This window comes from Spathaspora passalidarum (genome assembly GCF_000223485.1).
Source record: "Spathaspora passalidarum NRRL Y-27907 unplaced genomic scaffold SPAPAscaffold_1, whole genome shotgun sequence".
NCBI classification, from domain to species: Eukaryota; Fungi; Ascomycota; class Pichiomycetes; order Serinales; family Debaryomycetaceae; genus Spathaspora; species Spathaspora passalidarum.
In genome coordinates, this window is record NW_006767425.1 from 1387337 (window position 1) to 1413547 (window position 26211).

At 36.0% G+C, this 26211-nt stretch overlaps 9 protein-coding genes across 9 annotated transcripts; 6 read left to right on the plus strand and 3 right to left on the minus strand. All coding sequences in view use genetic code 12, as the record gives it.

The window, feature by feature from the left end:
* Positions 1-7724: 7724 nt before the first annotated feature.
* On the plus strand, positions 7725-12065 carry SPAPADRAFT_64429 (chromatin-remodeling ATPase; the record flags this gene model as incomplete). Its single annotated transcript, XM_007372629.1, has 2 exons — positions 7725-7742; positions 7797-12065. 2 exons carry the CDS (start codon positions 7725-7727, stop codon positions 10779-10781), a joined length of 3003 nt encoding a protein of 1000 aa, XP_007372691.1.
* GPX3 (Gpx3p) lies at positions 10828-11340 on the minus strand (the record flags this gene model as incomplete). Its single annotated transcript, XM_007372630.1, has 1 exon — positions 10828-11340. The coding sequence occupies one exon, from the start codon at positions 11338-11340 to the stop codon at positions 10828-10830; it is 513 nt and encodes a 170-aa protein (XP_007372692.1).
* An 822-nt stretch (positions 12066-12887) lies between the features above and the next one.
* MDM34 (ERMES complex subunit) lies at positions 12888-14728 on the plus strand (the record flags this gene model as incomplete). Its single annotated transcript, XM_007372631.1, has 1 exon — positions 12888-14728. The coding sequence occupies one exon, from the start codon at positions 13178-13180 to the stop codon at positions 14558-14560; it is 1383 nt and encodes a 460-aa protein (XP_007372693.1).
* Positions 14729-15039: 311 nt separating this feature from the next.
* CHS7 (Chs7p) lies at positions 15040-16324 on the plus strand (the record flags this gene model as incomplete). Its single annotated transcript, XM_007372632.1, has 1 exon — positions 15040-16324. The coding sequence occupies one exon, from the start codon at positions 15104-15106 to the stop codon at positions 16046-16048; it is 945 nt and encodes a 314-aa protein (XP_007372694.1).
* A 194-nt stretch (positions 16325-16518) lies between these two features.
* RGD1 (Rgd1p) lies at positions 16519-18432 on the plus strand (the record flags this gene model as incomplete). Its single annotated transcript, XM_007372633.1, has 1 exon — positions 16519-18432. One exon carries the CDS (start codon positions 16519-16521, stop codon positions 18430-18432), a length of 1914 nt encoding a protein of 637 aa, XP_007372695.1.
* Positions 18433-19461: 1029 nt separating this feature from the next.
* SPAPADRAFT_64434 (uncharacterized protein) lies at positions 19462-23053 on the plus strand (the record flags this gene model as incomplete). Its single annotated transcript, XM_007372634.1, has 1 exon — positions 19462-23053. The coding sequence occupies one exon, from the start codon at positions 19462-19464 to the stop codon at positions 22150-22152; it is 2691 nt and encodes an 896-aa protein (XP_007372696.1).
* On the minus strand, positions 22831-23053 carry SPAPADRAFT_58502 (uncharacterized protein; the record flags this gene model as incomplete). The annotated part of the gene is made up of 1 exon (XM_007372635.1): positions 22831-23053. A coding segment is annotated over one exon (175 nt), but the record flags the coding sequence as incomplete, so codon positions are not given.
* A 356-nt stretch (positions 23054-23409) lies between these two features.
* Positions 23410-26122, plus strand: SPAPADRAFT_64435 (uncharacterized protein; the record flags this gene model as incomplete). Its single annotated transcript, XM_007372636.1, has 1 exon — positions 23410-26122. The coding sequence occupies one exon, from the start codon at positions 23410-23412 to the stop codon at positions 25243-25245; it is 1836 nt and encodes a 611-aa protein (XP_007372698.1).
* Positions 25373-26095, minus strand: SPAPADRAFT_53584 (uncharacterized protein; the record flags this gene model as incomplete). The annotated part of the gene is made up of 2 exons (XM_007372637.1): positions 25373-25392; positions 25552-26095. The coding sequence occupies 2 exons, from the start codon at positions 26093-26095 to the stop codon at positions 25373-25375; spliced, it is 564 nt and encodes a 187-aa protein (XP_007372699.1).
* Positions 26123-26211: the final 89 nt, after the last annotated feature.

The following is a 26211-nucleotide window of genomic DNA, read 5'->3' on the forward strand; positions in this document are numbered from 1 at the left end:
TTAAAATTAGGGAAAGTTATCAGTATATTTATATTTAACAAAATCCTTAACCCATTTTACAATTGAAAATAAATTGAAAATAAAAAAAAAAGAATTAAAATTAGCAAAAAACTTTATTTTTTTGAAATTATTTTATGTTTGCTTTTTAAAAAATGCCCAAAATCAAAATACTACTTGACAATGTATATCTAACTATTTTTTTCAATTGTAATTCTTAATTCATTATATTATTTTTCATCAATTATTTTTCAAGTGTCTAAAAAATAATATATTATGCACAACATGCTAATTTCAAATAAAAATAATCTTCGATTTCTTTTTTCATTTGTTCGTTCAGCTTATTGTCTAATTTGTTTTTACTTTCTTTTTCTTTTAATTTTGGAATTTGTACCGTATCTGAAGTATCAACAGTAAGAAATCTTACATATCAAGGCGCACTACTACCAATCATATATCCGATTGGTAAGAAGAGGCCGGGATATGTGTTAGTATAATGTAATATCTTTGATACACACTACGCCCGGGACATAAAAAAACGTACAAGGGCTATTTGGTCTGGTGATTGGCGTAGCATTAGCTCCCATAAAGAAAAAAAAAGTAATTTATTTAGCTAACATTTCAATAGCAATTCATATTTCCGTGGAAACTTGAATCCGCCTGTAAAGGTCAGTGCCAAGGATGAGTACTACCAAAAAAAAACTTTCAACAAATCTAACGAATGCTTAGCACGAAATTAAATGAAAGAGATTTCAAGTTTATAGGAACATTTGGATGTATTGTTCCGCCTGGCTCATAAGAGATTTGATGTTGCAAAAAAAAAGAAAGAATTAACCTGATTTTGTTTTGTAAATTTGTTTGTTGAATCAACAAACGTTTACACCCAGGGCGACATATGTCATATGACGGCCACTATTATGCTCCAGAAAACAAGAAACAAATCTCATTTGATTTTCCCCCTAAATTTAAGGTTTGGTTTAGTCGTTATTTTCTTGGATTAGTCATACGGTATTTGAAATTGTTGACTTGAGAGATTTCCTTGTCTTCTACTGAATCATGAGGTAATTTGACCATCTTTGAATCGTTAAGTTTAATCCGATTCAATTACTTGATGGCTTGTATATCGGTTTTATTTCGGAAATGAAACTTTCGAACTAACTTAGTAGTTATAGCAACGAAAAAAAAAAAGAAAATTAAACCGTGCGCAGCAGCAATTAGCAGATCGGAAATTAATTTGCGCATTACGCATGTAATTTTTCTTGTACAAAAAGAATCCACCAGGTAAAGAGCGAATGTATCTCGATTGCATTTGCAAATTTCTGTATAACTTATTCCTGTAGCTGATTACATTTCCCCAACTTTAAAGTAGCCGTCAATTATAAAATTGTTGAGTTGATGTGTGTGATGTTTCGGGGTTAGTTGTCGGAGAAAGCATTTCTGGGCGTGCACTTTGATACCCGTCAAGCGTAGGATTAAGCTGTAAACTAAACAAAGAGTGTTGCAAAGTTTAAATCTTGTAATTAAAGAATCTTCACAATGTATTGTTTGCGATTTCTGGGTGGGGTGGTAAACTAGCCATCTTAGGCTTAAGCTTCCCTGGTAACGTTTGTCAAAATTATTCCTATGAGGTCATTATTAGAAAAACTTAAAATCAGTTGGGGGCGATGGTCGTAAAAAATAGATTATGGTACTTAATTGGTGTTGACTTTGCACTCAAAGTGAAGGTAAATGCACCCTTGCAAAATGGTACAAAACTTGGCGGAATTTTTATTTTTCACATATTGACTAGGACTACAACAATGGAAAATGACAAGACAAAAAATAAAAAGAAAAACCCAAAAAAAAAAAAAAAAGAAATCAACATTGAATGTACGTCGGCGTTGTTGCCATAGGGTCCAGTTTGGCAGCCAACGTTTCTGTAACAACAAATTACTAATTAATTAAAAATGGTTGTAAGAATTTCTCCACATTCATCCACATTTAAAGGGGAAGCCTAAGAATTTAAATATGCCGTATTTGTAAACAATGCTCATGGTAATACCTTGAATAGGTACCGTAGTTTTCTTTGTGATTATATACAGATAAGAGAGATAGAACTACTGCTCATATAATTCTTAGTTTGTTTATTTTTCAGCATGTGCATGGATGGCATGTATGGCATGTATATGCGACTTTAGAATGATTCATGTTCAAGAAGTGGGTAACTTAAACCGTGCAATTACGTGATTCCCAGGCGAAACTTGAATTATTGCATGTTTGCCTGAATATTTCAAATCATGTTAATTGCAACGTATTAACATTCCGCCATTTATTTCAGTGTTGTAATTTTTTTTTCTTGAATCTTTTCTTGCTTTTCTGCACTACTCGGACGTACTATCCGAACACCGAATTAATCCCTTGCATGTCACCAGGTGGATCAGACAAAATTACTGCATTAGGTTACATTTATCATGTGCGCTAACCCCTCTCCCCAGTCCTTCCAATTGTATTCTTACAAGTTTCTATTCCGTAACAATTGCTGCAAATGTATTTGTCCCCATATTTTTTTTTGAAGTTTTTTTAGGGGCTTAGAAAAATTACAACCCGGAAGTACCTAAACAGACCAATTTAGCGGATATATGCGAAAAAGTTTAAAAACATAGCCACCTCGTGTTCCTGTATCTCCCGGTGTCAGAATATATGTTTGAATAAACTTTATAAGGTTTCGCGTATAACGCCTCTGGGTATACCAGGTATCTTCTGGCTCGTCCAACCTTTCTGATCCGCCTGTATGTTTTAAGCGCCTGTGCATGAGCTGCAAGCTGCTGTGTATTGTTCAGATCTTGGATTTAACTAGTTTTTTTTTCCTTTGTAGTATCAATAATACAAGCCGCTGCCCCTGAAGAAAAAAGGAGCTATCTATTTACGAAATTTAATTTAATTCGCTTTATCTCATAGATAAGATTTTTGTTATCGTCGTAAGTAAACAAATATGTTTTACAAATGTCTGAATTCCTAGCTCCCTGTTTGGAAGTGCTTCCGATAAAGTATTTAGTTTCAGGTAATATATTCCGCAATTAGTACTACGGCTATTTTTGTTGCAAAATGAAACTGATATCACCGCCTGCGTTCCTATCACGCAACCACGTTGGATTGGCAATATTCGTTTGTATATGCGAATAAAGTTGAAAGTATTGGTTTGAGAATGGTATGGCCTTTACCGCGATGCATATTCAGAACAACTGTAAAAGTAAGATCGAATTTACAACAGTGCAATCAATCGCCCAAATTTTATGCGATTAGGGGGGAAAGAGGGGAATAGATGAATTCCGCAGTGGATATCCATGAATTGAGTCCGTAATATCTCTGGGAACAATGTCTCCATCTTTACGTTGTTTGTTTTGATTCTTTTTTTGGTTGCTGTTCCTGCGGAAATCTACTCGAAATCGCCCTCACCCCTTGTTCACCCCTAAAATATTCTCAAAAATATTTGTTCAGCTGAATTCGTTTACGGTATCTACAATCGTGTTAACTTACGAGAATTTTGAGGGGGCAACTTTAAATAGGTAACTTGGTTCTCTTTCACTAAATATGCGTGAGATTGTTAATTTATGACATGATGCATTCTTGATCGGAAATAGTTTTCCGCCAGTGGGCTACTATAGAAATTAAATGCTGTTAACAAGGCAAGGCTGTTGTTGTTGTTCAGTTTTTGAGATCTTTTTTTGCTTGACTCAAAAACCAATACAGAAAAATAGATTGTTAAAAGCCAAGGAGAATATATGCATGAGAATGCATGTATAGGAATAATATTTTAAAAAATTATAGTTATTTTTTAGTGATGCCACAAAACCGTAACTAGATCAATTCCCCCAAACCTTTGACTAATTACGAAATTTCAAGCGTTATGAGGTATTGCACTATCAAGAAGTATACTACAAGCTCTATATATGATTTAATTTATATATTGCATCTGTTTCTCTTTGCTGAGAACAGCTCTACTACTTTATCTCCTTACTAGTAGTTTAGACAATTACTATTTTCTATAGCGCACGAACGAAACAATAGACAAAAAATAATATAATTGAGAGGGGTCGGAGGGAGGGGTACTTAAATTAGGGGCGGACTTATTTTACAAAAAAAAATATATTCGTAATTACTTCGCTGAATAATCTTTGTATAACCCTGATGGCATGGCGGCGATTAAAGTTATCAGATCCATGCATTGGCGCTAATATCAAACTTAATCAACCTTGGTGTGCTTAATATATCAAGTATAAAAGGTTAAAGGTGAAATCTTGCATCAAGACAAGAAAAGATAAGGTAGGGGGCAATACTAAGCAATCATTAAAGACATGAAAGTATTTAAGACAAACTTTATGCAGGAACATTGGATTTAAACGGAAAGAACAATTCCTTGTTTGTGTTTATATCATTTTTTTTGTTGGCTGTCTGATAATTGAACTAAACTTTTAGTTCAACTTCATAATCATATAATAATCAATTGTTTTCAAGTACATTGACTTACGAAACATTTGATACATATTTTTGTTTCTAAATATAAAATCAAGGTGTCTAAAAAGCTTTGGACCATAGATATTCCGTAAAATACTGCGAAAAAAATAATTATTGATAGACTGTAGATTTCATCTTCATCACCTCCTTGCCAAGTTAGCTACTCCAGACTCCATTTTATTTGGACAATGATTGTAAAATTTCTTGGCTTAGGGATCTACTTTACTTGTTGAAGAATGTAGCTTGATGTAGCATGATGTAACAGTTACGTTGGAACGGGTTAATTACAATTCAAGGATACACCTATCTTTAAAAGTAGTCTAGGCCAGCTCAAGAAACAATGGGAGAACAAAGGAGGGGTTAAAATGAGGGGCGGAGGTAAGTCAAAGTAGTACGCGAATGCAAGACATCAATAAAAGACTCGATTGTTTCGATTCTTTCTTTTGGTTTGTTCTCTTGGGGTTTGTGAAGGATTGTTTTGTCCATAAACAAAGGAAATTGATTTTGACAGAGCAAGTCCGGGAGAGAAAGTACACCATTTAAAGCCAATCGGAATATCCGTGGATAATTGTGATCTGCATGAGTTCATCATATAGATTCTACATGCAAATGACTCTGGATCTGCCACAGTGAAATACGGCTCGTTCAAATGAATACAAAATCGATGTTACTGTAACGTCCAAGGTGGAGGAAATATGGATGCTAAGGCATTTTCAATTTGGTAGGGCGTTTTACTTCACCTAAAAATTGAAATATAAAAAAGAAATGTAGAAATAAAAAATAAAAAAGTTTAGGCATGCAGCCATGTCAAAAAAATAATATTTTGTATGTCCCCTTTCTGTAAGATTTAATCGAATAATAACCATATTTTCTGAAGTTTATTTTGCAAGCATTATGTACATAGTTACAAATCTTGTTTTAGTTACATAACAATATAATTTGTAAAAAAAAAAAACAGATAAAAATAAATTAAAAACCGCAAACGGGGAGTGCATGCATGGATCTTTATTTTCAGTTCATTCTATTTCCCTGGTTATAAAACAAAGGGCGATGTGACAAGGAACTAGCAGAGTCATGTAACCATGATCGAAGTCACTTGAAATTTGCTTTCGATACAAGTTTTGTATGGTGCCATCAGCAAAAAAAAACATGAAATTTGGGGGGCGTTTAGGGGTTGTCAAAAAAAAAAACAGTAAATCGTTTCAAGTTTCTGCATCAAACGTTTCTTTTTACAGTTAAACCAGTTTTGCTTATCGGTTCTAACTCGTAATCTTGGAAGTCTAGTTGGATGTTTTTTTTTTGAAAACTCGTGGCTGATTGGTTAGCCACACTTTTGTGATATTTTTATACTAATGAAACCCCATGGGATTGGTTCTTTCGCTTGATGGTCAGCCCCAGGGTTCGTTTCCTTCTCTTGTGGTTATTTTTTGAAGTTAAGCTTTTTTAGATTTAATTGATAGGTTTTCTACCTTCCAGCAGATCTGATGATGACTTTACCTTCGTTGGTTTATCCTGGACGGTGGCGCGCGCTGCCAAAAAAAAAGCTTTTTTTTTTAATTCAAGATATTTTTTGACAGATAAATGCTTAAACAAAAAAGTTGAGAGTTATTTTTTATATTTTTATTATTTCTGCAAGATGTGCAAGTTTGTTTTTTTATTTCTCTTGCTTTGTTGCTCTTTGATTGTTATTTGTTTCACAAAAGATTATAGATTGGATTTATTCTATTTTCTTAATTGTTAACATTTAGATCTGAAGAAATAAGATAAAGATCTGTAATAGGATTTTGTAAAATTATTTTCTAGGTAATGCAAGAAATTATATTTTTTTTCCAGCCCTTACAGGGTGGGGTTATAAGTGGGGTCAAATTTATAGCCCTTAATTTAAAAGACGGAAAGATATTCCTTAAACAGACAAGGTGCATGGACTATTTACGAACTTTCTTGACTCGCTGGTATCCCAACAATTTTCAACTGGTTAGTTTTGGTTTAAATAATTAGACAAGTATAACCGAATAACGTTATTTCTCGACATGTAAGTTTATGCGGTCGGAGATTTGAAGGAAGGTCCTGAGATATATTTTTTTCTTGGGCTATGGCCCAAGATTGGGGGATACTTTTTTTTTTGTTTGTTCATTCAATTCGACCGATATTCAACGGCATCTTTGCATGATAAATTTTTAATTACAGCGATCAATTGTGTAGGGCTTGTTGCTGGGACAATTAAATTACATAAGCTAATACATGTGTTGGTCTGGTGAAAAGCAAGCTGGAATCAATGGGCACTGAGCCTCATTTTGCGAGAATTTCCATTATGATTGTTCATCTCGGCAGAACCATTTTGCAATCGGCAGGTTATAAAAAATTTCTTTTTCTACTGTGCTGTAAGATAGTAACAATATATGCAATGCAGGTTGATGTGCTTTGTTCACATACAAAAATAAAAGTAGTAACGTAGATAGCATCATTTCTACGGCGTTTCACGATTTAGTCATTAACTACTAAGTGCTAAGGCTAGAATATATTAAGATGTCAAACAGGTACCCCTCTATACACGTTGATAATATCGGCAACAAAAAAATTTTTTTTGGAGCGCACGCGTTTAACCATCAAGGCAAACAGGCACATCATCGTCGTTGTGGCTGCTGATTCGGTGGGGGCATTCCGCCTGGCCAAGATTACCCCGATTCGATTATTTTCCCACCATGTGGAATGGCTGAGAAAATATGACAACTTTTGACATGTTAACCAGAGTATTTTTGATCGTTTCCATGTGGTGCACCATGAAGTACAGACGTGTATTATGTAGTGAGTTCATTAGGCAACTCCTTCCCATCCTTCCATACGATCGTTCAATAGCACACCTGGTCTGTTACCGTATAGATTCTACATTCAAGCTGATGTTTGGGAGTTGTTGATTTGCACATAGTCTCTACTAGTCTCTACTAGTTCCTACTTTCTTTACAGCAATAGCTTCTTATCGGGTTTTACTTCTCACTTGTATAGGGTAATGGCGTCCTTTTTTTCCACCTATTACCACACACTTGCAATTTGTAATAGTGGCCATAACCTGGAGTGAATGGACTGTAACAACTACTCGTCCATTTCGTAAATTTCAATCAATCACGTGATGGGAGCATACACGCTAAACATGAAAATCGCAAAACACGCTTTAAAAAAAAGAGCACGTAAGTTAAGAAAATTCACTTGATGTTGTCACTTTTTCTATAAGCAACATGAGCTCTTCGGAAGCAGTAAGTAGTATCAATTGTATCGATCATGATTAATCAAATGCTAACTATACCTAGACACCCTCGTTGGACTTGAATGATGTCCTTAGAGAACATACTCCTACGTCATTCCAAGATAATCGACACCGTTATTTCACCAAAACTGAAAAACAACAAGTTGACATTGACAAAACTAGTAACAGGTTCAAATACTTGTTGGGCCTCACTGGACTTTTCCGCCATTTCATAGAGGCTAAGGCTAATAAGGATCCTTTATTCCGCAAGATTGTTGATGATATCCATGAAAGCGAAGAGCAAAAGAATAAGGATGCTGCCGTTCACCGTAGAAGAAAGACTGAGAAGGAAGAAGACGCCGAATTGTTGAGAAGCGATGTTGGCTCAACCAGCTCAATTTGGGAATTCACTGATTCTCCTGGCTATATTCATAATGGGAAATTAAGACCATACCAAATCCAAGGGTTGAATTGGTTGATTTCGTTGTATGAAAACAACTTGTCGGGGATATTGGCTGATGAAATGGGATTGGGTAAGACCTTGCAAACCATTTCATTTTTAGGTTATTTAAGATACATTAGAAATATTAATGGTCCACATATTGTCATTGCTCCTAAATCTACCTTGGATAACTGGAGACGAGAATTTAACCGCTGGATCCCCGACATTAAAGTGTTGGTTGTTCAGGGTGACAAAGAAGAAAGAGCAGAGTTGATAAGGGATAACGTATTGACATGTAATTTTGATGTTATCATTGCCTCTTATGAAATTGTCATTAGAGAAAAATCCACATTCAAGAAATTTGATTGGGAATATATCATAATTGATGAAGCTCACAGAATTAAGAATGAAGAAAGTTTGCTTTCACAAATTATTAGGATGTTTCACTCCAAGAACAGACTATTAATTACTGGTACTCCATTACAAAACAACTTGCGAGAATTGTGGGCATTGCTTAACTTTATATTACCTGATGTGTTTGCCGACAATGATTCCTTTGACGAATGGTTCCATCAGGATAATCCTAACGAAGACGAAGACAATAAAGTAATTGTTCAACTTCATAAAGTTTTGAAACCATTTTTGCTTCGTCGTATTAAGGCCGATGTTGAAAAATCTCTTTTACCCAAGAAAGAACTTAATGTTTATGTCAAAATGAGTGATATGCAAAAGAATTGGTATCAGAAGATCTTGGAAAAGGATATTGATGCCGTCAATGGTGCCAATAAGAAAGAATCCAAGACTAGATTGCTTAATATTGTCATGCAATTGAGAAAGTGTTGTAATCACCCTTATTTGTTTGAAGGTGCCGAGCCGGGACCTCCGTACACTACGGATGAGCATTTAGTTTTCAATTCGGAAAAGATGATTATTTTGGACAAGTTATTGAAGAAGTTTAAGCAAGAAGGTTCAAGGGTGTTGATCTTTTCCCAGATGAGTAGAATGTTGGATATTTTGGAAGACTATTGTTATTTCCGAGAATTTGAATATTGTAGAATTGATGGGCTGACTGAACATTCAGATAGAATCAATGCCATTGACGAATATAACAAGCCTGACTCGGAGAAGTTTGTGTTCTTGTTGACCACCAGAGCTGGTGGATTGGGTATTAATTTGACTACTGCCGACATTGTTATTTTGTTTGATTCTGATTGGAATCCTCAGGCTGATTTACAAGCTATGGATCGTGCCCATAGAATTGGACAAACTAAACAAGTTAAAGTTTTCCGATTCATTACTGAAAATGCCATTGAAGAAAAGGTTTTGGAACGTGCTACTCAAAAATTAAGATTAGATCAATTAGTTATTCAACAGGGGAGAAATATGGGTGGATTAGATGGACAACAAAGTAGCAAAGCAGCATCTAAGAATGAATTATTGGATATGATTCAATTCGGGGCTGCTGATATGTTCAAGTCAGGCGATGACAAGGAAGAACTTGATATTGAAGATATTTTGAAGCATTCCGAAGAGAAAACCATGGAGTTGAATTCAAAGTATGAAAAGCTTGATTTGAATGCATTACAAAATTTCACTAATGATGAATCGGTGTATGAATGGAATGGTGAGAATTTCAAAAAGAAGGAGTTGAATACTATTGATAATATCGGACATGGGTGGATCAACCCTGGTAAGAGAGAACGTAAGGAGAATTATTCCATTGATATGTACTATAAGGATGTTTTAAATACTGGTGGTAGAACCACGGTATCCAAGTCTGGTCCTAAACCACCTAAACAATTAAATATTTTTGATCATCAATTTTATCCACCTAAATTACTTGAATTGTATGAATTGGAAAAAAATTATTACAAGAAACAAACGCATTACAAGGTCAAGAATGATGATCCATTGGAAAAGAAATTGAAACAACAAGAAATTGATAACTCCCGACCATTAACCGAGGAAGAAAAGCAATTAAAGGAAGAACTTTTAACACAGGGGTACAGTAATTGGAATAGACGGGATTTTAATCACTTCATCCTGGTTTGTTCCAAATATGGACGTAACTCCATCTCCTTGATTGCCCAAGAATTTGAAGACAAGACTATTGATGAAGTTCGAGAATATGCCAAGGCATTCTGGAAGAATTATCAAGAAATCGAAGGGTATGAAAGGTACATTAATCAAATTGAAGCTGGTGAAGAAAAGATCCTTAAGGTTAAATTGCAAAAGGAAGCGCTTAGAAGAAAGTTATCTCAATATAAATATCCGTTACAGGAATTAGTATTGAAATTTCCACCTGCTGCCACCAACAAGAGAATTTTCAGTGATGAAGAAGATAGGTTCTTACTTGTGCAATTATACCGATTTGGAATTGATCTGCCTGATGTTTACGATCAAATTAAACAAACTATTAGACAATCGCCATTGTTTCAATTTGATTTCTTTTTCCAAAGCAGAAACACCAGTGAATTGTCGAGAAGATGTACTACTTTGTTAGCATGTATTGTAAAGGAAATTCATCCTGATGAGACCACCAATGGTAAGAGATCCAAGGAATCTACCCCTGATGTCAAGACTACTAAAAGACAAAAGAAAAAGTAAGTAATTGTATCAAATGTGTATATTATGTGTATTACCTATAGACAAATTAGCTATGCTGGTTTAATAGTGTTACAATGTAAGTTTCAAACTGTAATGGTGTTATAATGGAAGTAAATCTTGCTACGGTTTGGCCATCTCTATTGACGATAAACTTTTCAAAATTCCATCGCACGCCACGGAATCCTAGCACACCCTTGACCTGTCCTTTTAAATACGTGTATAATTCGTGTTCATCGTCACCATTGACATATACTTTCTTCATAATGGGGAAAGTAACACCGAAATGACGCTGACAGAAACTTGCAATGTTTGATTCGTCGCCTGGTTCTTGATTCCCAAATTGATTGCATGGGAATCCCAAGATCTCCAAACCCCGATCGTGATACTTTTCGTATAGCTGTTGTAGTTCTTTGTATTGTGGTGTGTACCCGCAAAGACTTGCCACGTTGACTATTATGACGACTTTGTTTCTGAATTGGTTAAAATCTATGTTGTTGTTGTTTCCATCAGGAATAACAAACGAGTAAAACTGAGATGGATGTCGTATGGTTTTGTTCATGTTGTGGTTGATAAATTCTAATAATGCAAAACTTTCATGTCCTCGGCTGAGGTTATATACAAGTAAAGGAATGTATTGGATGTGATGGATGGTTGGTAGTTGATAAATTTTTGCAACTTTCGATTACAAATAAATCATCCGGGTGTTCCTTTCCGTTCGGAGTTTGGACTTTCTTTTTTTTTTTTGTTTTCAACGGCTACCATGAAAGCGATGAGAGATAATGTGGCGTCGCCAGTTCAAATTAATAAGGCACGATTTAAAAGAATGACCGTAATGTTAAAGTTTACGTAACTGGGCTATAGGGAGGTGGATTAATACGAATGTAGTATATCAAGACTTCCAATAATATGACTCAGAAAATAAAAGGTTTTGTTTACAACGGTGAGCTTAACCGAAAGGAGGCACTGTCAAGGTATTGTCAAAGTATTGTCAAGGGAATGATGATTTCTAAGCCAATGAGTTGTAGCATGATGTCACCTGTTCGGACTCTATCGGAATTCGGCTTTAATGAGAGGTTGGCACTGTCTTCAATTTATAATGCACCTCCTCTTCAGGCCACTGACATTTGCTTAAAACTAGGTAGTAAATCACCCCACCAGGTGTGTTGTAGACTGGATTACGTAAGATGAGATATTGGATTGTTTATCTGCACATTAACAATGCCTTGATGTTGCATGTCTAAACTATTTTATTCTTGTATTTTATACTTTGTTCTTTATCTGAAGATATTTTTGCAACTATTAGAGATAATTCTTTCATAAATTGAGTAAAAATTTGAAAATTATGTCCAGTATTAGACCATACATTTACAAATAATAATTTATTTCTCCAGTTACACTAATAATAATAAATCGAACGATATTGATAACAAATATTCCAACGTGAATTTCAACTGCTGAATTCCCCTATTGACCCCACCCCCCTGCCCCAGGATCTGTCAAAGCCAATCAGCAAATATGCATTTTTATTTCCTTATCACCCCATTTATTTTTTAAGTCACGTGAACAAAATGTTCGAAAATCTCGATTGTAGTGCATTTTATTGCGCTTTCCGAAATTTTCCCTGTCCGTCTATCTCCTCCCCTCGGACCCGGGGTAGCAATTTAGTGGGTGAGATTTTAGTTTTCGTCCGACTCATTTTTTTTACCGAAAAAGAAATGACTGTAAAGACACAAAATAAAAACACAAACCAAATTACAAAAAAAAAAAGAATTGCCATCACTTAAAAGGAGAATTTTTAATTTACACTTTTTTTGTCAAGTGAACTTACACTCCACAAATACTCTAAAGCTTGTTTCTGTTCAACCGGACTCTTAAGCATTTTGAAGCAGTCACAAGCAAAAGTCAGTCTTTTTCAACCAAGAATTTTTTTACGAAAAGAATTAAATAAAAAAAAAGAGACCGAAAGCAGAAGGAAGAAAATTTTTTTTTTTTTTAGTTTGTTGTTTTGAGTTAATTTAATTGGTTTACATTTTCTTATAAACAACAGAAGACATTAGGGCAGGCTATTACTTGAATTCTAGTTGTTAAACGTATTCATCATGTCGTTTAAAGTTAATTGGAACTCGTTGGAAACGGAATCACTTGCTACTTGGACCAAGGAGATCTTGACTCTGGCTTTAAACTCCGGGAAGTCTCCGAACATCCTAGCATCCAATATATCCATCAAGGACCTTAATTTTGGTAAGATTGCTCCTGATTTTGAAATATTGGAGATTGGTGAATTGGCCGGTGATAGATTCAGAGGGATATTCAAGATTAATTATAGTGGTGACTTTCATTTGACTTTACACACACAAGTGCAGGCCAATCCGTTGAATATTTATTATTGTAACTCCATGGAAAAAGATGAGAATTTCACAACTCCCAGCTTTTTACTTTCAAATGAACAGTTTGCGTTGCCTTTGGACTTGAAATTGTCGGATATTAAAATCAGTGGGATTGGGATTATTGTGTTTTCAAAGACTAAAGGGTTGACCTTGGTATTTAGAAATGATCCATTGGATTCAATAAATGTCAATTCTACATTTGATACTGTTCAGGTATTGGCCAACTTTTTGCAAAAACAAATTGAAAACCAAATCAGAGATTTATTTAGAGAGACTTTGCCTACGCTTATTCATCAGTTCAGTTTGAAGTATTTGAATCTTGAAAATAATATTAATGAAATAAGATCTAAACTAGCAGCTGCTAGTGTTGCTGCTGGTTCAGCCAATACTATTAGTTCCACTTCCTCACTTAAAATGTTGGACGATGAAGAGGATTTCACCCTTATATATTCTAGCGAAAATCTTTATCAAATTTCGCAGTTATTCAAATCCAGAGAAACCATGAGTTTAAATATTCCAAAGTTTAGAAATGTAATCCAAAGAACACATTTGAATAAGTTTACCAAGAATTATCCAAACTTGTTGAATTCATTGTATATGAACAACCTCGATTTAAAGAAGTATGTGGTTCCTACCACCGCCAAGGGTATCCCAATTGATATTTTGACTGAGGAAAAGAATTATAACAAGGTTGATGAGATTATCCACGAGATTAGTTCCATACAAGCTAATAGTTTCTACAAATATACTAAAACTGATGAACATAAGCCTGTGAAGCCAAAGAGAAGAACAATCAAGTTGGGAAAGAAGAAGAAGACGCAACAAAAGGAACAAGCTCGTGAACCAGTTACTCCTGTTGTTGCCCAAGAGGTTAAGTTTGAACCACCAATGATCATGGAAAATGTGTCTACTCCTACACTCATCGATGCCATGTCAATGTCAGTTTCCTCATCAGTCAACTCGATAATCAAACCAAAATCAACCACATCTGAAGTATCATCAGGCAAAGTCATTCTTCAACCAAAGCCATTGCGGTCAAATAATGCAAGTTCGACCAATCTTTATCAAGACTTTAAAGCTACTACCATCAGAGAGTCTAACGAATGCTCTACTCCTAGACTTTATGAAAAGGTGTTGAACAATGGCGGTGTAGGATTAGGTAATGCCATCTTCAATTTCCCACCAAGAACCATCAGCACATCACCCATAAAGACTCACGACAAGAAGTCAATCAATCATATTGATATAAACAAGATTTCCAAGAGAATTCAAGAATTGACTAATGAGAAGCATAGCAGGCCTCCTATGAATTTACACGAGCTGTTTTATGGTGGTAATGCTGGGTTTATGGAATCGTTTGCTAGTGTTCCTCCTCCTCCTCCTTACTATTAGATGTTGTATGTGATTATTGCGAGTTATTATTTATTATTTCGGTTTTATAGGTTATGGGTATAGTTGTTCATGTATTTTAACTGTATTTTAGAGAAGGAATAAGTAGACCTGTAAGTTAGTGCAAGTACTTTTTGCAAAAGTTAGCGTTTAGTTTCACTTTTATAGAGTGTATATGAATGTCGGCGTTTGGAGGGTTGATTTGTTGGTTCAACAGAACCAATCTACGTGAAAGTGTTGGTAGATCTAGCAAGTGTATCACTATAAGCCTAATAAATGAGGTAAATCTACGCTACCATAAGGGACGATTCAAATTAAGAAAACGCGCGTTATTTACTAAAAAAAATGAAACAGGAAATTATTTTTAGAAACAAAGCGACAAAATCAAAATCACAATTAAAAAAAATTTTTTTTTTTTTTTCCTTTTACAACAAACATCACCAAATTACAACCTCACACGTACTCCCGTTTCTTTTCCAGTTGACTACACTCAGACACATTACACATTACATCTTTTTTTAATACCATAGCACAAATACTGACACCATGACTTTTGGATCATTTGATAGTATTTGTAACAAGACGGCCTTGCCCCTTTGTTCTGTGCTTGGTTCCGTGAATCAATCCTCAGATTTCCAAAGGGGGATATTACCACAATGTTATGCCCGATCCGTGGAATTAGCCAACACCATGATTTTCCAAGTGGGCACTGCGTTTGTTCATTTCGGGGGATTGATTATTGTTTTGATTATTATCTTCAATGTCCGAGCCAAGTACACGGCTATTGGAAGAACAGAAATGTTATTTTTGTTATATTTATTTATTGGATTGTTGGTGTCGAGTTTGATTGTTGATTGTGGTGTTTCCCCACCTTCCAGTTCAAGTTACTCATATTTTGTTGCGGTACAATTGGGACTCGCCAGTAGTGTATGCGCATGTCTATTGTATAATGGTATCGTTTGTTTCCAGTTCTGGGAAGATGGTACAAGAAAGTCCATGTGGAGTTTAAGATTGATTTGTTTTGGGTGGTTTGTCGTCAATTTTATCATTGCATTGATCACTTTTAACCACTGGAATACAAGTTTAGACAATAGAAACACCATGGTGTTATTCATATTCACCTACTTATTTAATGCCATCATCGTGGCTACCTATGTCGTTTCTCAAATTGTTTTAGTTGTTTTTGCCCTTGACTCATATTGGCCATTAGGTGCGATTATATTTGGGGTGTTTTTCTTTGTTGCTGGACAAGTGTTGACATATGTGTTTAGTCATGCCATTTGTAGCGGTGCTGCTCATTACGTGGATGGGATCTTCTTTGGAAGCTTATGTAATGTCTTCACTGTGATGATGATTTATAAATTTTGGGATATGATAACTACGGATGATTTAGAATTTAGTGTGGCTAATGTCGAACAAGAAGTTCCTGGAGGAGCCGGAATTGGACTTTTGGATGATGAAAAGAGAGCTTCAAGTATGTTTTTCGGGTAGGCAAATAGTACAATACAAGTTATATTAGAATTTACGTCAGATAAGGTGTAACTGTAGCTCTGTAGCCAACGGAGATAAGATTAATTTGACATTGCAACATATTAATTTGATTGACTAGTCAACAAGTTGTCTCACATGGGAATGTTTCCATGTGTGTCGCGACAAACTTAGCGGCGGAGCATTTTAAGTGAAATTTTACTTTGCATGACTACTGTCGTTTAATACGATCTGATTTATAGTTTACGAATTGTCGATTTTTCAACTTCTACGTTTATTCATTTTACTTTCTCCTGTAGACTACCAGTTCTAATATCAGCCTCGAAGGGTCTAGAACTTCGATTTCCTCGTTTTGGAAACTCTAAAAAAAAATCGAGTGACGTAAATTAAAAACAAATACCCAAAAAAAAAAAAAGTACAGAACTAAAACAACGAACTCCCATATATATATAAAGCACACGCTGATCCCTAACATGCCAGACACAACTGCATCAAGCGACAGCTCCGATCCATCATCAGCAGCTCAATTACTTGAAAATGATCCCAAGATCAAATCAATTCTTGCTAGTGATTCTTCTTTGGAAATCCTCCTCAATCGACTCAAACAATCCTTAAACACTAGTGAGGAATTCCTGAAGTTTTTGAGAAAGAAGGCCCAGATTGAAGATGACCACTACAATCAGCTTCGTAAATTCGCGGGTAATTCGCGTACAGGGATGAAAAATCTGGGGAGCAGATTAAAGAATGATTCGTTACTGGTTCAATTGGACAAGATTATCAGTTTTGATGAACAAGTTTACAATGTTGGTAGCTCTTATGTCAAAGGGTTGAACACCATGTATGATGAACTTACTGCATTGGTAGAGACAGTGGCCAAGCAGAGAAAAGCCATCAAGGACGACGGTAAAAGAAGAGAAAAGGAGTGTATGGACGCTATAAGTGCAGCCCAGAAGGCAAAGACTAAATATGATCACTTGTGTGAAGATTTAGATAGATTGAAAACCATGGATCCAAGTAAGAAGTCATTCAGTTTGAAAAACAAGTCAGTTGAACAACAGGAAGATGATCTTACACGTAAAGTGGATACAGCTGATCAAGATTACAAAAGCAAATGTACCACCTGCAAAAAGTTAAAGGATGAGATTTTAGTGATCCACCGTCCAAACAGTTGCAAAAAATTAAAGAATTTGATCTTAGAGTTGGACATTGCTCTCAATGTTCAATTACAAAAGTATGCAACCTGGAGTGAAACCTTAATTATGAACTCGGGAGTATTAATTAGTCCGTTACCACAATCAAACAAACCTTCAATGAGGAAAATGGCTAATTCAATTGATAATGAACGAGACTTATATCAATATTTATTAAGCAGTGCCTCAAGTGTAAGCACCAATGGCACCCTTATCCCTGTGGAATATCAGGTTCATCCAACATTGCGAAGAGCTAATGATATAGGTAAACCGTTCTTAAAAAGTAAAGCTAATAACTTTGGCAATACTTCAACATTTAGCAGTGGTGTCAACAAGCCCACTCCAGCTATTAATACTGACTATAGAAATGATAAACCAGAACCAATAGTGCCCCCCAAAGAAATATCTCCAGTCCCACCAGTGTCCACTACAAGTTCTTATTATCCATCACTTGATCCTAAATTTACGCCAGCAAATGCTGGACCTACCCCAGACTTGAATGGACCAAAACCATTGATTGAACCTATTGCAACCGCTCCAACGCACACCTCCCCACCTAAACCACAACTCACTCCTAGCCAACCTACATTTGGTGTATCCATAGAAGATGTTATACAATTTGCCGGAGTCGACAACGTCCCATTAGTTGTGCGTAAGTGTATTGAAATCATTGAAACATACGGTCTCAACATTGAAGGTATTTACCGAACAAGCAGTAATTCACAACAAGTTCAACAATTAAGGGATTTAATCAATGAAAACTTTACCAATTACTTGATGATTGGAAAAGACATCAACCCTAAGAATGTCATCCACACAGAAATATTCACGGTGGCATCCTTGCTTAAAATGTACTTCTCCAGTCTTCCAGAACCGTTGTTCACAGCCACGGCAGCACCATCATTCATTGAATGTGTAAAATCCAACGATGCAACCTACATCGCCAAAAAGTTACACCATTTAGTCTTTAATTTACCCGATGGAGCTTATTTCACATTGCGTGCGTTGATTTTCCATTTAAACAAAGTAGCGCAACATGAACAGAGCAATAGAATGAACAGCAAGAGTTTGGCGATTATTTGGGGCCCAGCTTTGTTTAACCAAGAAAGTGAAAGCATTGATGATTTAAGTTATAAGAGTAAGGTTGTTGAAGAGTTAATGTTGATTGCTGAAGATATTTTTGAATTGGATGATTAGTGGATATCTGCTTAGACGTTTGTATTAGGATATATATTACTTGTAGTAAATTAAATGCCCAGATTTTATTAATACAAAGATATTCGCATACCAAGAATCTCGGGTAATCTGTCACGGCATTTCTTGGAGGAATGAGCTTCTTAGCAAAGAACTGCCTAATACGGATGGAACACAAAACAGAATAACTTTTGTTAAATTTCTTGACTCTCTAATACTTTGAATCTTTATAGGGCATTGGAAAAATTCCGAGGGTTTAAGCTACATGAGAATAATTTTGATCATGCGCATTCTTGCAGAATCGTGATTGCACAAAAAGATTATTGCTACTCAAATATACGACCGAGAACGATTAACCGGGGTTCATACATAGAGCCAAGAAAATTCATTCAAACTAGTTTGGAAATCTCGTATTCCCTTTGTATACTATATTCTACTCATAGCTGTATTGAGCCTGTCTTCTCTAGATCTCAAATCAGACTCATGCAAGTTCAGGCAATATCTTGTTGCCAAGACTTAACTTGCCCGCAAGCGCGCAAATTATTAATTCTAGGATCAGCATGATAATAAAGTAGGCTACCTCCCGCCAAGAAAACCTAGATATTATTAAAGGTAAGTTCAAGATCTGAGAAAAAAACCGTTGCGTTGCGAGCCCCAGGTTTAACCCCAGGACCCTTCACAACTCGCTGACATGCATTTACAATACTTGGAACTATTAACATTCAGCTTGAAAGGACGCTTTGATCATTGAAATCTTAGAACATCACCATCTGATGATGAAACAATGCAACATCAATACCAGATATCATCACTTGATCAAAAAAAAAAAAGTTTAAATTGCATTATTTTTTAGGTTGCGCTTGGTATCGGGTTCCAGATTTATTTTTTTTTCTAGTAATATTTACCTTTAGCATACTGTTGCAGTCGAGCCACTACCAACTATGGTGAATGAAAGGCATGATATAAAAGTACTAGTTTCTTCCTCTTAGAATCAAGTCCTTTTTTTTTCATGACCATCATAGCTGAACTAGAATGTATTTGCTACTAATTCTTTTACAACTACTTACTTTTGCTGCAACTCAAGAAATTAGCGGGGTTTTCACATCTTTTAACTCATTGACTTGGTTAAATAGTAACCCCAATACCTTTCAAACTCCTGCATCTCCTGCATGGATTGCTGAATTAAGTTGGAAGATTGACGGTTCGGTGGTGCTGGCTGGTGATACGTTTTCCTTAACTATGCCTTGTGTGTTCAGGTTCTATACGGACCAAGACTCGGTTAATTTGCGCGTTGGTTCAACCAATTATGCTACTTGTGATTTTATTACGGGTGGAATATCTCTGACTGATTCTGAATTGAATTGTGTATTGCTGGATGAGGTTGAAGAACTGATTTTAGCTGTTGGGAAATTAACGTTTCCTATTGTTTTCAATATAGGGAGATCGACTGAGGATGTAGATTTGTATTGCTCAACTTTCTATCAAGGAGGGTTAAACACTATTTCATTCATGGATGGAGACAATACCCTTTCTATTGATGTTGAATTCCAAGATGGAACTCCAAGTGGAGACCCAAATGGACCAATGTATGGTGCACGAATGCTTCCATCCAGCAATAGATGGCAAAATTACGTATTAGGAGGGTTGTGTCCCGGAGGACTCAGCACAGCAACAATCGGTATAACAATCAACGATGATGTAAGTACAATTGACTGTGAAACTGCTAATATCCGCCTTACAAATGCAGTCAACGATTGGTTCTATCCCGAGTCGTTCAAAACATTTACCACTGCCTCGAAATTATGTAGGCTGAACTCGTTTATGATTACTTATTGGGGTGTGCCTGATGGCTATCGAGTATTCATTGAAGCAGTTATTAACACAGATGGCAACCCTCCTCGTGTACAGTACACAAACAAATACTTGTGTCCCACTACTATTGACAATGGAGTCTGGGTGAATTGGTTACCGTATGACAGCGTTGAAGCAGACGGGCCTGGAAAGGAGATTATTACAGTCACCGAAACATGGACAGGTCTGGATACTGAAACGATAACTAAGTCATTTGATGAAGATGAGGATCTTACAATCACTATTGCTGTTAATATCCCTATTCCTACAATCACATTGACAGAAACTTATGTGGGAATTACTACCAGTTATACAACATATACAGTAGAACCAGGGGAAACTGCTAGTGTAGTTGTGTATGACCCTGTTCATACTACTATCACTGAAGAATCTTGTTGGGAAAGTGACGAGCTGATTACCACCACCATCATTGATCCAGATTGGGCTAGTGATACAATTTTGATTGTCACACCCTGCGAGGTGACATCAACAGAACAAGAGGAACTGTCAACCAAAGTGGAGGATATACCATCAGATGATACTTTAGATGATGATTCCTACAATCCACCTGAAATAGCAGACAATGCTTCCAGTGAAGAAATCACTTCAGGGGAGGTCCAATCAACTGAGATTCTTTCATCAGAGGAGGTCCAATCAACCGAGATTCTTTCATCAGAGGAGGTCCAATCAACCGAGATTCTTTCATCAGAGGAGTCATTTTCGCAGGATTCCACAACAGTACCATATGGTTCAACAAAGGAAACAGAGATTTCCACTGAAATAGTTCTAGAAGAAACATTTTCAACCGAGGATACCACACCGGAGAATAACACATGGGATGGGCTTACTGATGATGATTCTCAACAACCATCTTCAAACACTAAAAACGATTCTAATGAAGAGTATACCTCAGACCAAATAGATATATCATCTTCTGGTTCAGAAACCTCAGCTAAACAAACTACTACTGAGACTATACCAGACAATCACACAACAGATATTGTACAAGAAGATCCTGGAACCGAAATTTTGCTGGTAGAAAATACAACTGTTAGAGTACCTGATGATAATACAACTGACATTTCCCCTCTGGATGTAATTTGCAACCTGGAAAATGAAGCAAGCTCAGAACCGAACGAAACAAGAACCTATGTCAGCATAGTCCCTACGACTAAATCTAAAGATTCTACAATAACATCTGCTTTTTCTGGATACGAACAAGATACTATCACTAAGGTTATCACATACACTACCACCATATGTGAACTGGATACAGTCACTCAGGTAATTACATATACCACCATAATTACCAATCACGATTCCATTGCAAAGACAGCAACGGAAATGACTACTGAAGCAACTTCATTTGCGGTTACAACTGTTGGTGAAACCAGAACCATCATCTACCTTCAAGATAGCATGGGAACTACCAATGATACTGGAAACAACTCGCTGAATACAAAGTCCGATAGTAGAACAGCTAGCAATAATACTGGAAACAACTCGCTGAATACAAAGTCCTATAGTGGAACAGCTAGTAATGAGGAGATTCAGACTACTGCAAATTCAGAAAACAATTCAGAACACACCAAATCAGAGAGTGGACAAAGTGACATTTCTGAATATTACTCAGGAGGTACAGAATCTGATAGTGGAAAAGGTAACAAGTCTGTTGTTCCTGAAGAGAATCAAGGAACTAACTCAAGAAACAACAATTCAAGTACAAATTCAAACAACCGGTCTGATGACCAAACTACGAGAGGCTCATACAGTACAAGCCTCCAATTGGTCACCTCTAATGGTATTGGTTCTACAAGAGGAACCTCAACTTTTAGTTTGCTTTTCACTTTTGTGATTGCCATTTTATATTAGATATTTGATACAAGTGGTATACACATGTTTATACCACTTTTGTAGTTTCTAAAGTCTGTACTATTAAAGAGACACATTACTCTAGTTTGTATTAGTTATGTAACTTTATAATCATTAAACTTTATAACCTAAATTTTATAGCTCTTAAACTTTGCAACCTTTAAATGTCTATTAATAGTTTCTGCACGGTTATGTTAATTTAGATATATTAAGTCCGGGAAGTTTCGGAGAATCAAATAATACCAATTTGAATCAGCTTATACTCGTAGGAACTTATCCAAAAAAAAATATCGCTTACTATTAGCTTCACTCACCTATCACATACCAGTAAATCATAAACTATAATACCATATCTTTATCATTTGAGCTAGTATTTAACCAGTCATCTTATGGTAGTGATTATACCAGGGAAGCAGGTATAATCTCACAATGGTTTGCATACCTTTAAGAAAAAGAAAAGTAGACTGAGTTTTGATTTTTTTTTTTCAATATCGAGCCATAAACTGGTGGTCAGGCTCATAATCCTATATTAACGGCCATAATAACCACAGACAAAGAAAACAGGGCAGATTCATCACCTTTACACGTGACAAGGTTTGAAGCACAATTATCAAATGCAAAAAAATCTGCTCAAATAAATGACCAAAAGTATTGATCTTTATTTAGCTTTGTTTGCTTCTAGATGTTCTCATAATCGCGCGATACAACATCAACTAGATAATGTAATAAATAGCTCTCGATATTTAGTGTGTGTGTGTGGGAAGATGACTGACAAAAAAGAACCACGGATGTAACAAACACCGGAAACACAAAACAAAGCTTTAACCAAATCATCAGCAAGCTTCCAAAGGGTGTGGTTATGAAACGAACAGAATCATAATGGAACATGTGATAATAACATGCTAAATAGTTACAATCGAAATTAAAATGTTATTTACAAAAAAAAAAAAAGGGACAGTGGTGGTTTGTAAACGTTTGCTTCAGGAAGGATGAAACCATTCTATTAATAAAATGGTTATAAAAATTAAACGCCTCTTCATATAAAGGCTATCCAGATTTCATCTCAGATGATCATACCCTTGCATGAGTGTTTAAGCCAGGACGCATACATGTTTAACCATGTTTAATTTAGCATCATGTGCTGCAATCAAGTTCCACATTTGAACTTATATGCAAAGACAACAATGATATAAAAGCACCCCAGAATTCTATTCAGAACCATCAACCCGTTATTTTGAGCTTTATAACTAAACTAAAATGTATTTACTATTAGTACTTTTGCAATTATTTTCGTTTGTCGCTACTCAGGAAGTTACCGGAGTCTTTACTTCTTTTGACTCGTTAACATGGCTAGATAGTGGTAACTACCACATTAAATATCCTGCTGCTCCAGCTTGGATTGCTGAATTAGGATGGAAAATCGACGGTTCTTTGGTGCTGGCTGGAGATACGTTTACCTTGACTATGCCATGTGTGTTTAAGTTTACTACTACTCAGAGCTCGGTTAATTTACACGTAGGAGACATTAATTATGCTACTTGCGATTTTGCTCCCGGTGGTCTCTTTCTGGCTAATTCGGAGTTGCACTGTATATTGCTAGATGCTGTTCAAGACCTGACCTTGGTTGTTGGGAAATTAACTTTGCCTATTGTTTTCAATACTGGTAGATCATCAGCAGATGTAGATATGTTTTGCTCAACATTCTACAAAAGTGGATTGAACACTGTTTCGTTCACAGATGGAGATAAGACCCTTTCTATTGTTGTTGAGTTTAAAGGTGGTAGTCATTCTGGTGACATAAATAGAGCTATTTATAGTGCCAGGATCCTTCCAGCTGGTGATCAAGGGCAACATTATTTATTGGGTAGTTATTGTCCCGGAGTTCTCAAAATGGCTACAATAGGAATGACAATCAATGATGGTGCAAGCACATTCGATTGTTCAACTGCTCATGTTTACCTTACAAATTCTGTGAATGATTGGTATTACCCCCAGTCATTTGAGTCGATTGATCCAGTTTTTATTACATGTACACCAAAAGAATTTTTGATTAGTTATAAAGAAGTTCCTGATGGATACCGAGTGTTCATAGAAGCAATCCTCAATATAGTAGATGGTGTGAATCCAATTGTCTACTATAATGACATGTACATGTATACTACTCCCATTGATAAATCAATCGAGGTGACGTGGTACCCTTATACCCATGTTGAAGCAGACGGTCCTGGCAAGGAGATTATTACAGTCACCGAAACATGGACCGGTCTGTATACTGAAACTGTAACTAAACCATATGAAGATGAAGATCTAACAATTACTATCGATGTTAATGTCCCTATTCCTACAATCACATTGACAGAAACTTATGTGGGAATTACTACTAGTTATACAACATATACAGTAGAACCAGGGGAAACTGCTAGTGTAGTTGTGTACGACCCTGTTCATACTACTATCACTGAAGAATCTTGTTGGGAAAGTGACAAACTGATTACCACCACCATCATTGATCCAGGCTGGGCTAGTGATACAATTTTGATTGTCACACCCTGCGAGGTGACATCAACAGAACAAATGGAAGAGCTGTTGACTCTCTCTAGTTCTTCAGAATATGAATCAGATGACATTACCGAGATAGTTACACACACTACCACCACTGTGTCCGAGCAAGAGGAAGAGCTGTTAACTTTCTCTAGTTCTTCAGAATATGAACCAGGTGTCGTTACCAAGACAGTTACTCAAACTACCACCATTGTATCAGAGCAAGCTACGACCATTAAAGTGATTACATATACCACTGTCATTACTGTTAGTAATTGTGAATTAGTGGAAATTGCTTGTGAAACACCAGGTGTTACGGATGTATGTGATTCCAAATCCACAACTCAGTGTACCAAAGATTTAGGAGATGACACACCACAGACGAAATCAGGTGGTAGGTCAACCACTAAACCTGTTGGGAGCTCACATGGTACAAGCGTCCCATTAATCACTCCCCCTGGTGTTACCTATGTCGAGGATGGTGTTGGCTCTACCGGACAAAGCTCAAGTTTATATTTGATTTTAACTTTTTTGATTGCTATGTTTTATTAATAAAGTGGTTTGCTTGTGTGTTTGCACCACTTTCTATTCTATTCAGTCTGTCTATTTAAGACATATATTGCTCAAATTAGTGCTAACGTATATAGTTTATGGCCTTAATCCCATATGATTCGAACTATTAGATTGTAAACTTGTGTTCTGGATGCAAATAGAGTATTATTGAATATTTGAATTAATAGCATCTGCCTACAATATCTTTATTATATTTGTGCTAGTACATCATAAACAGATGCTTCTTGTCTTTATCCTTTGAACTACTGCTTGGAGGAGTTGATTGACTTGTATGATTATTATGACTGGAATTTGAATGAATATTGAATCTTGGAGGTTTGGTCACACGGTGAGTGGTGCTACTCAAACTCTTGACTCTGAAGTTATTCTTATAATCAGTATTATTAGCAAACTTAGCTTCTAATTTTAGTCTTTCCAACCTTAACTTCTCTTGCTCCCTTTGTTTAGCATACTCTTCATCACTTATACCCATAAGGATCCGTCGTATATCCATTAATTGTTCTCGAATAACATTGTGAAACTCGGGAGAATCAATAATTTTATCTTGAATATCTCTATCGACAATACTAAGCAATCCAGCTGCACCACTACTGTCATTTATGATTTCACCCTGTATTAATGCTGCCATTTTCCCCTTGTTTTTAGTAAGGATAGTAGGATCTTGCTTGACTTTGTTTTCAACAAGAATCTTAAGTTTGAGGAGTAAGTTGGCGTATGTTTCTGATTGTTTGAAATTTTCAAGAAGTTGCTTCCGTTGAGAGTCGAACTGACCATTCTTCTTATATATTGTTGTAAGTTGCTTTGAATCAGGTGGTGTTGGTTCTGTCATGATTGCCTGTGATAAGAAGAAACAAACAATTTGTAGCATGATCTTTTTTTTTTTTTTTTTTTTTTGCTTATAAGATTTTATTTGAACCGTGCTATCTCAGATTTACAACCACTAGG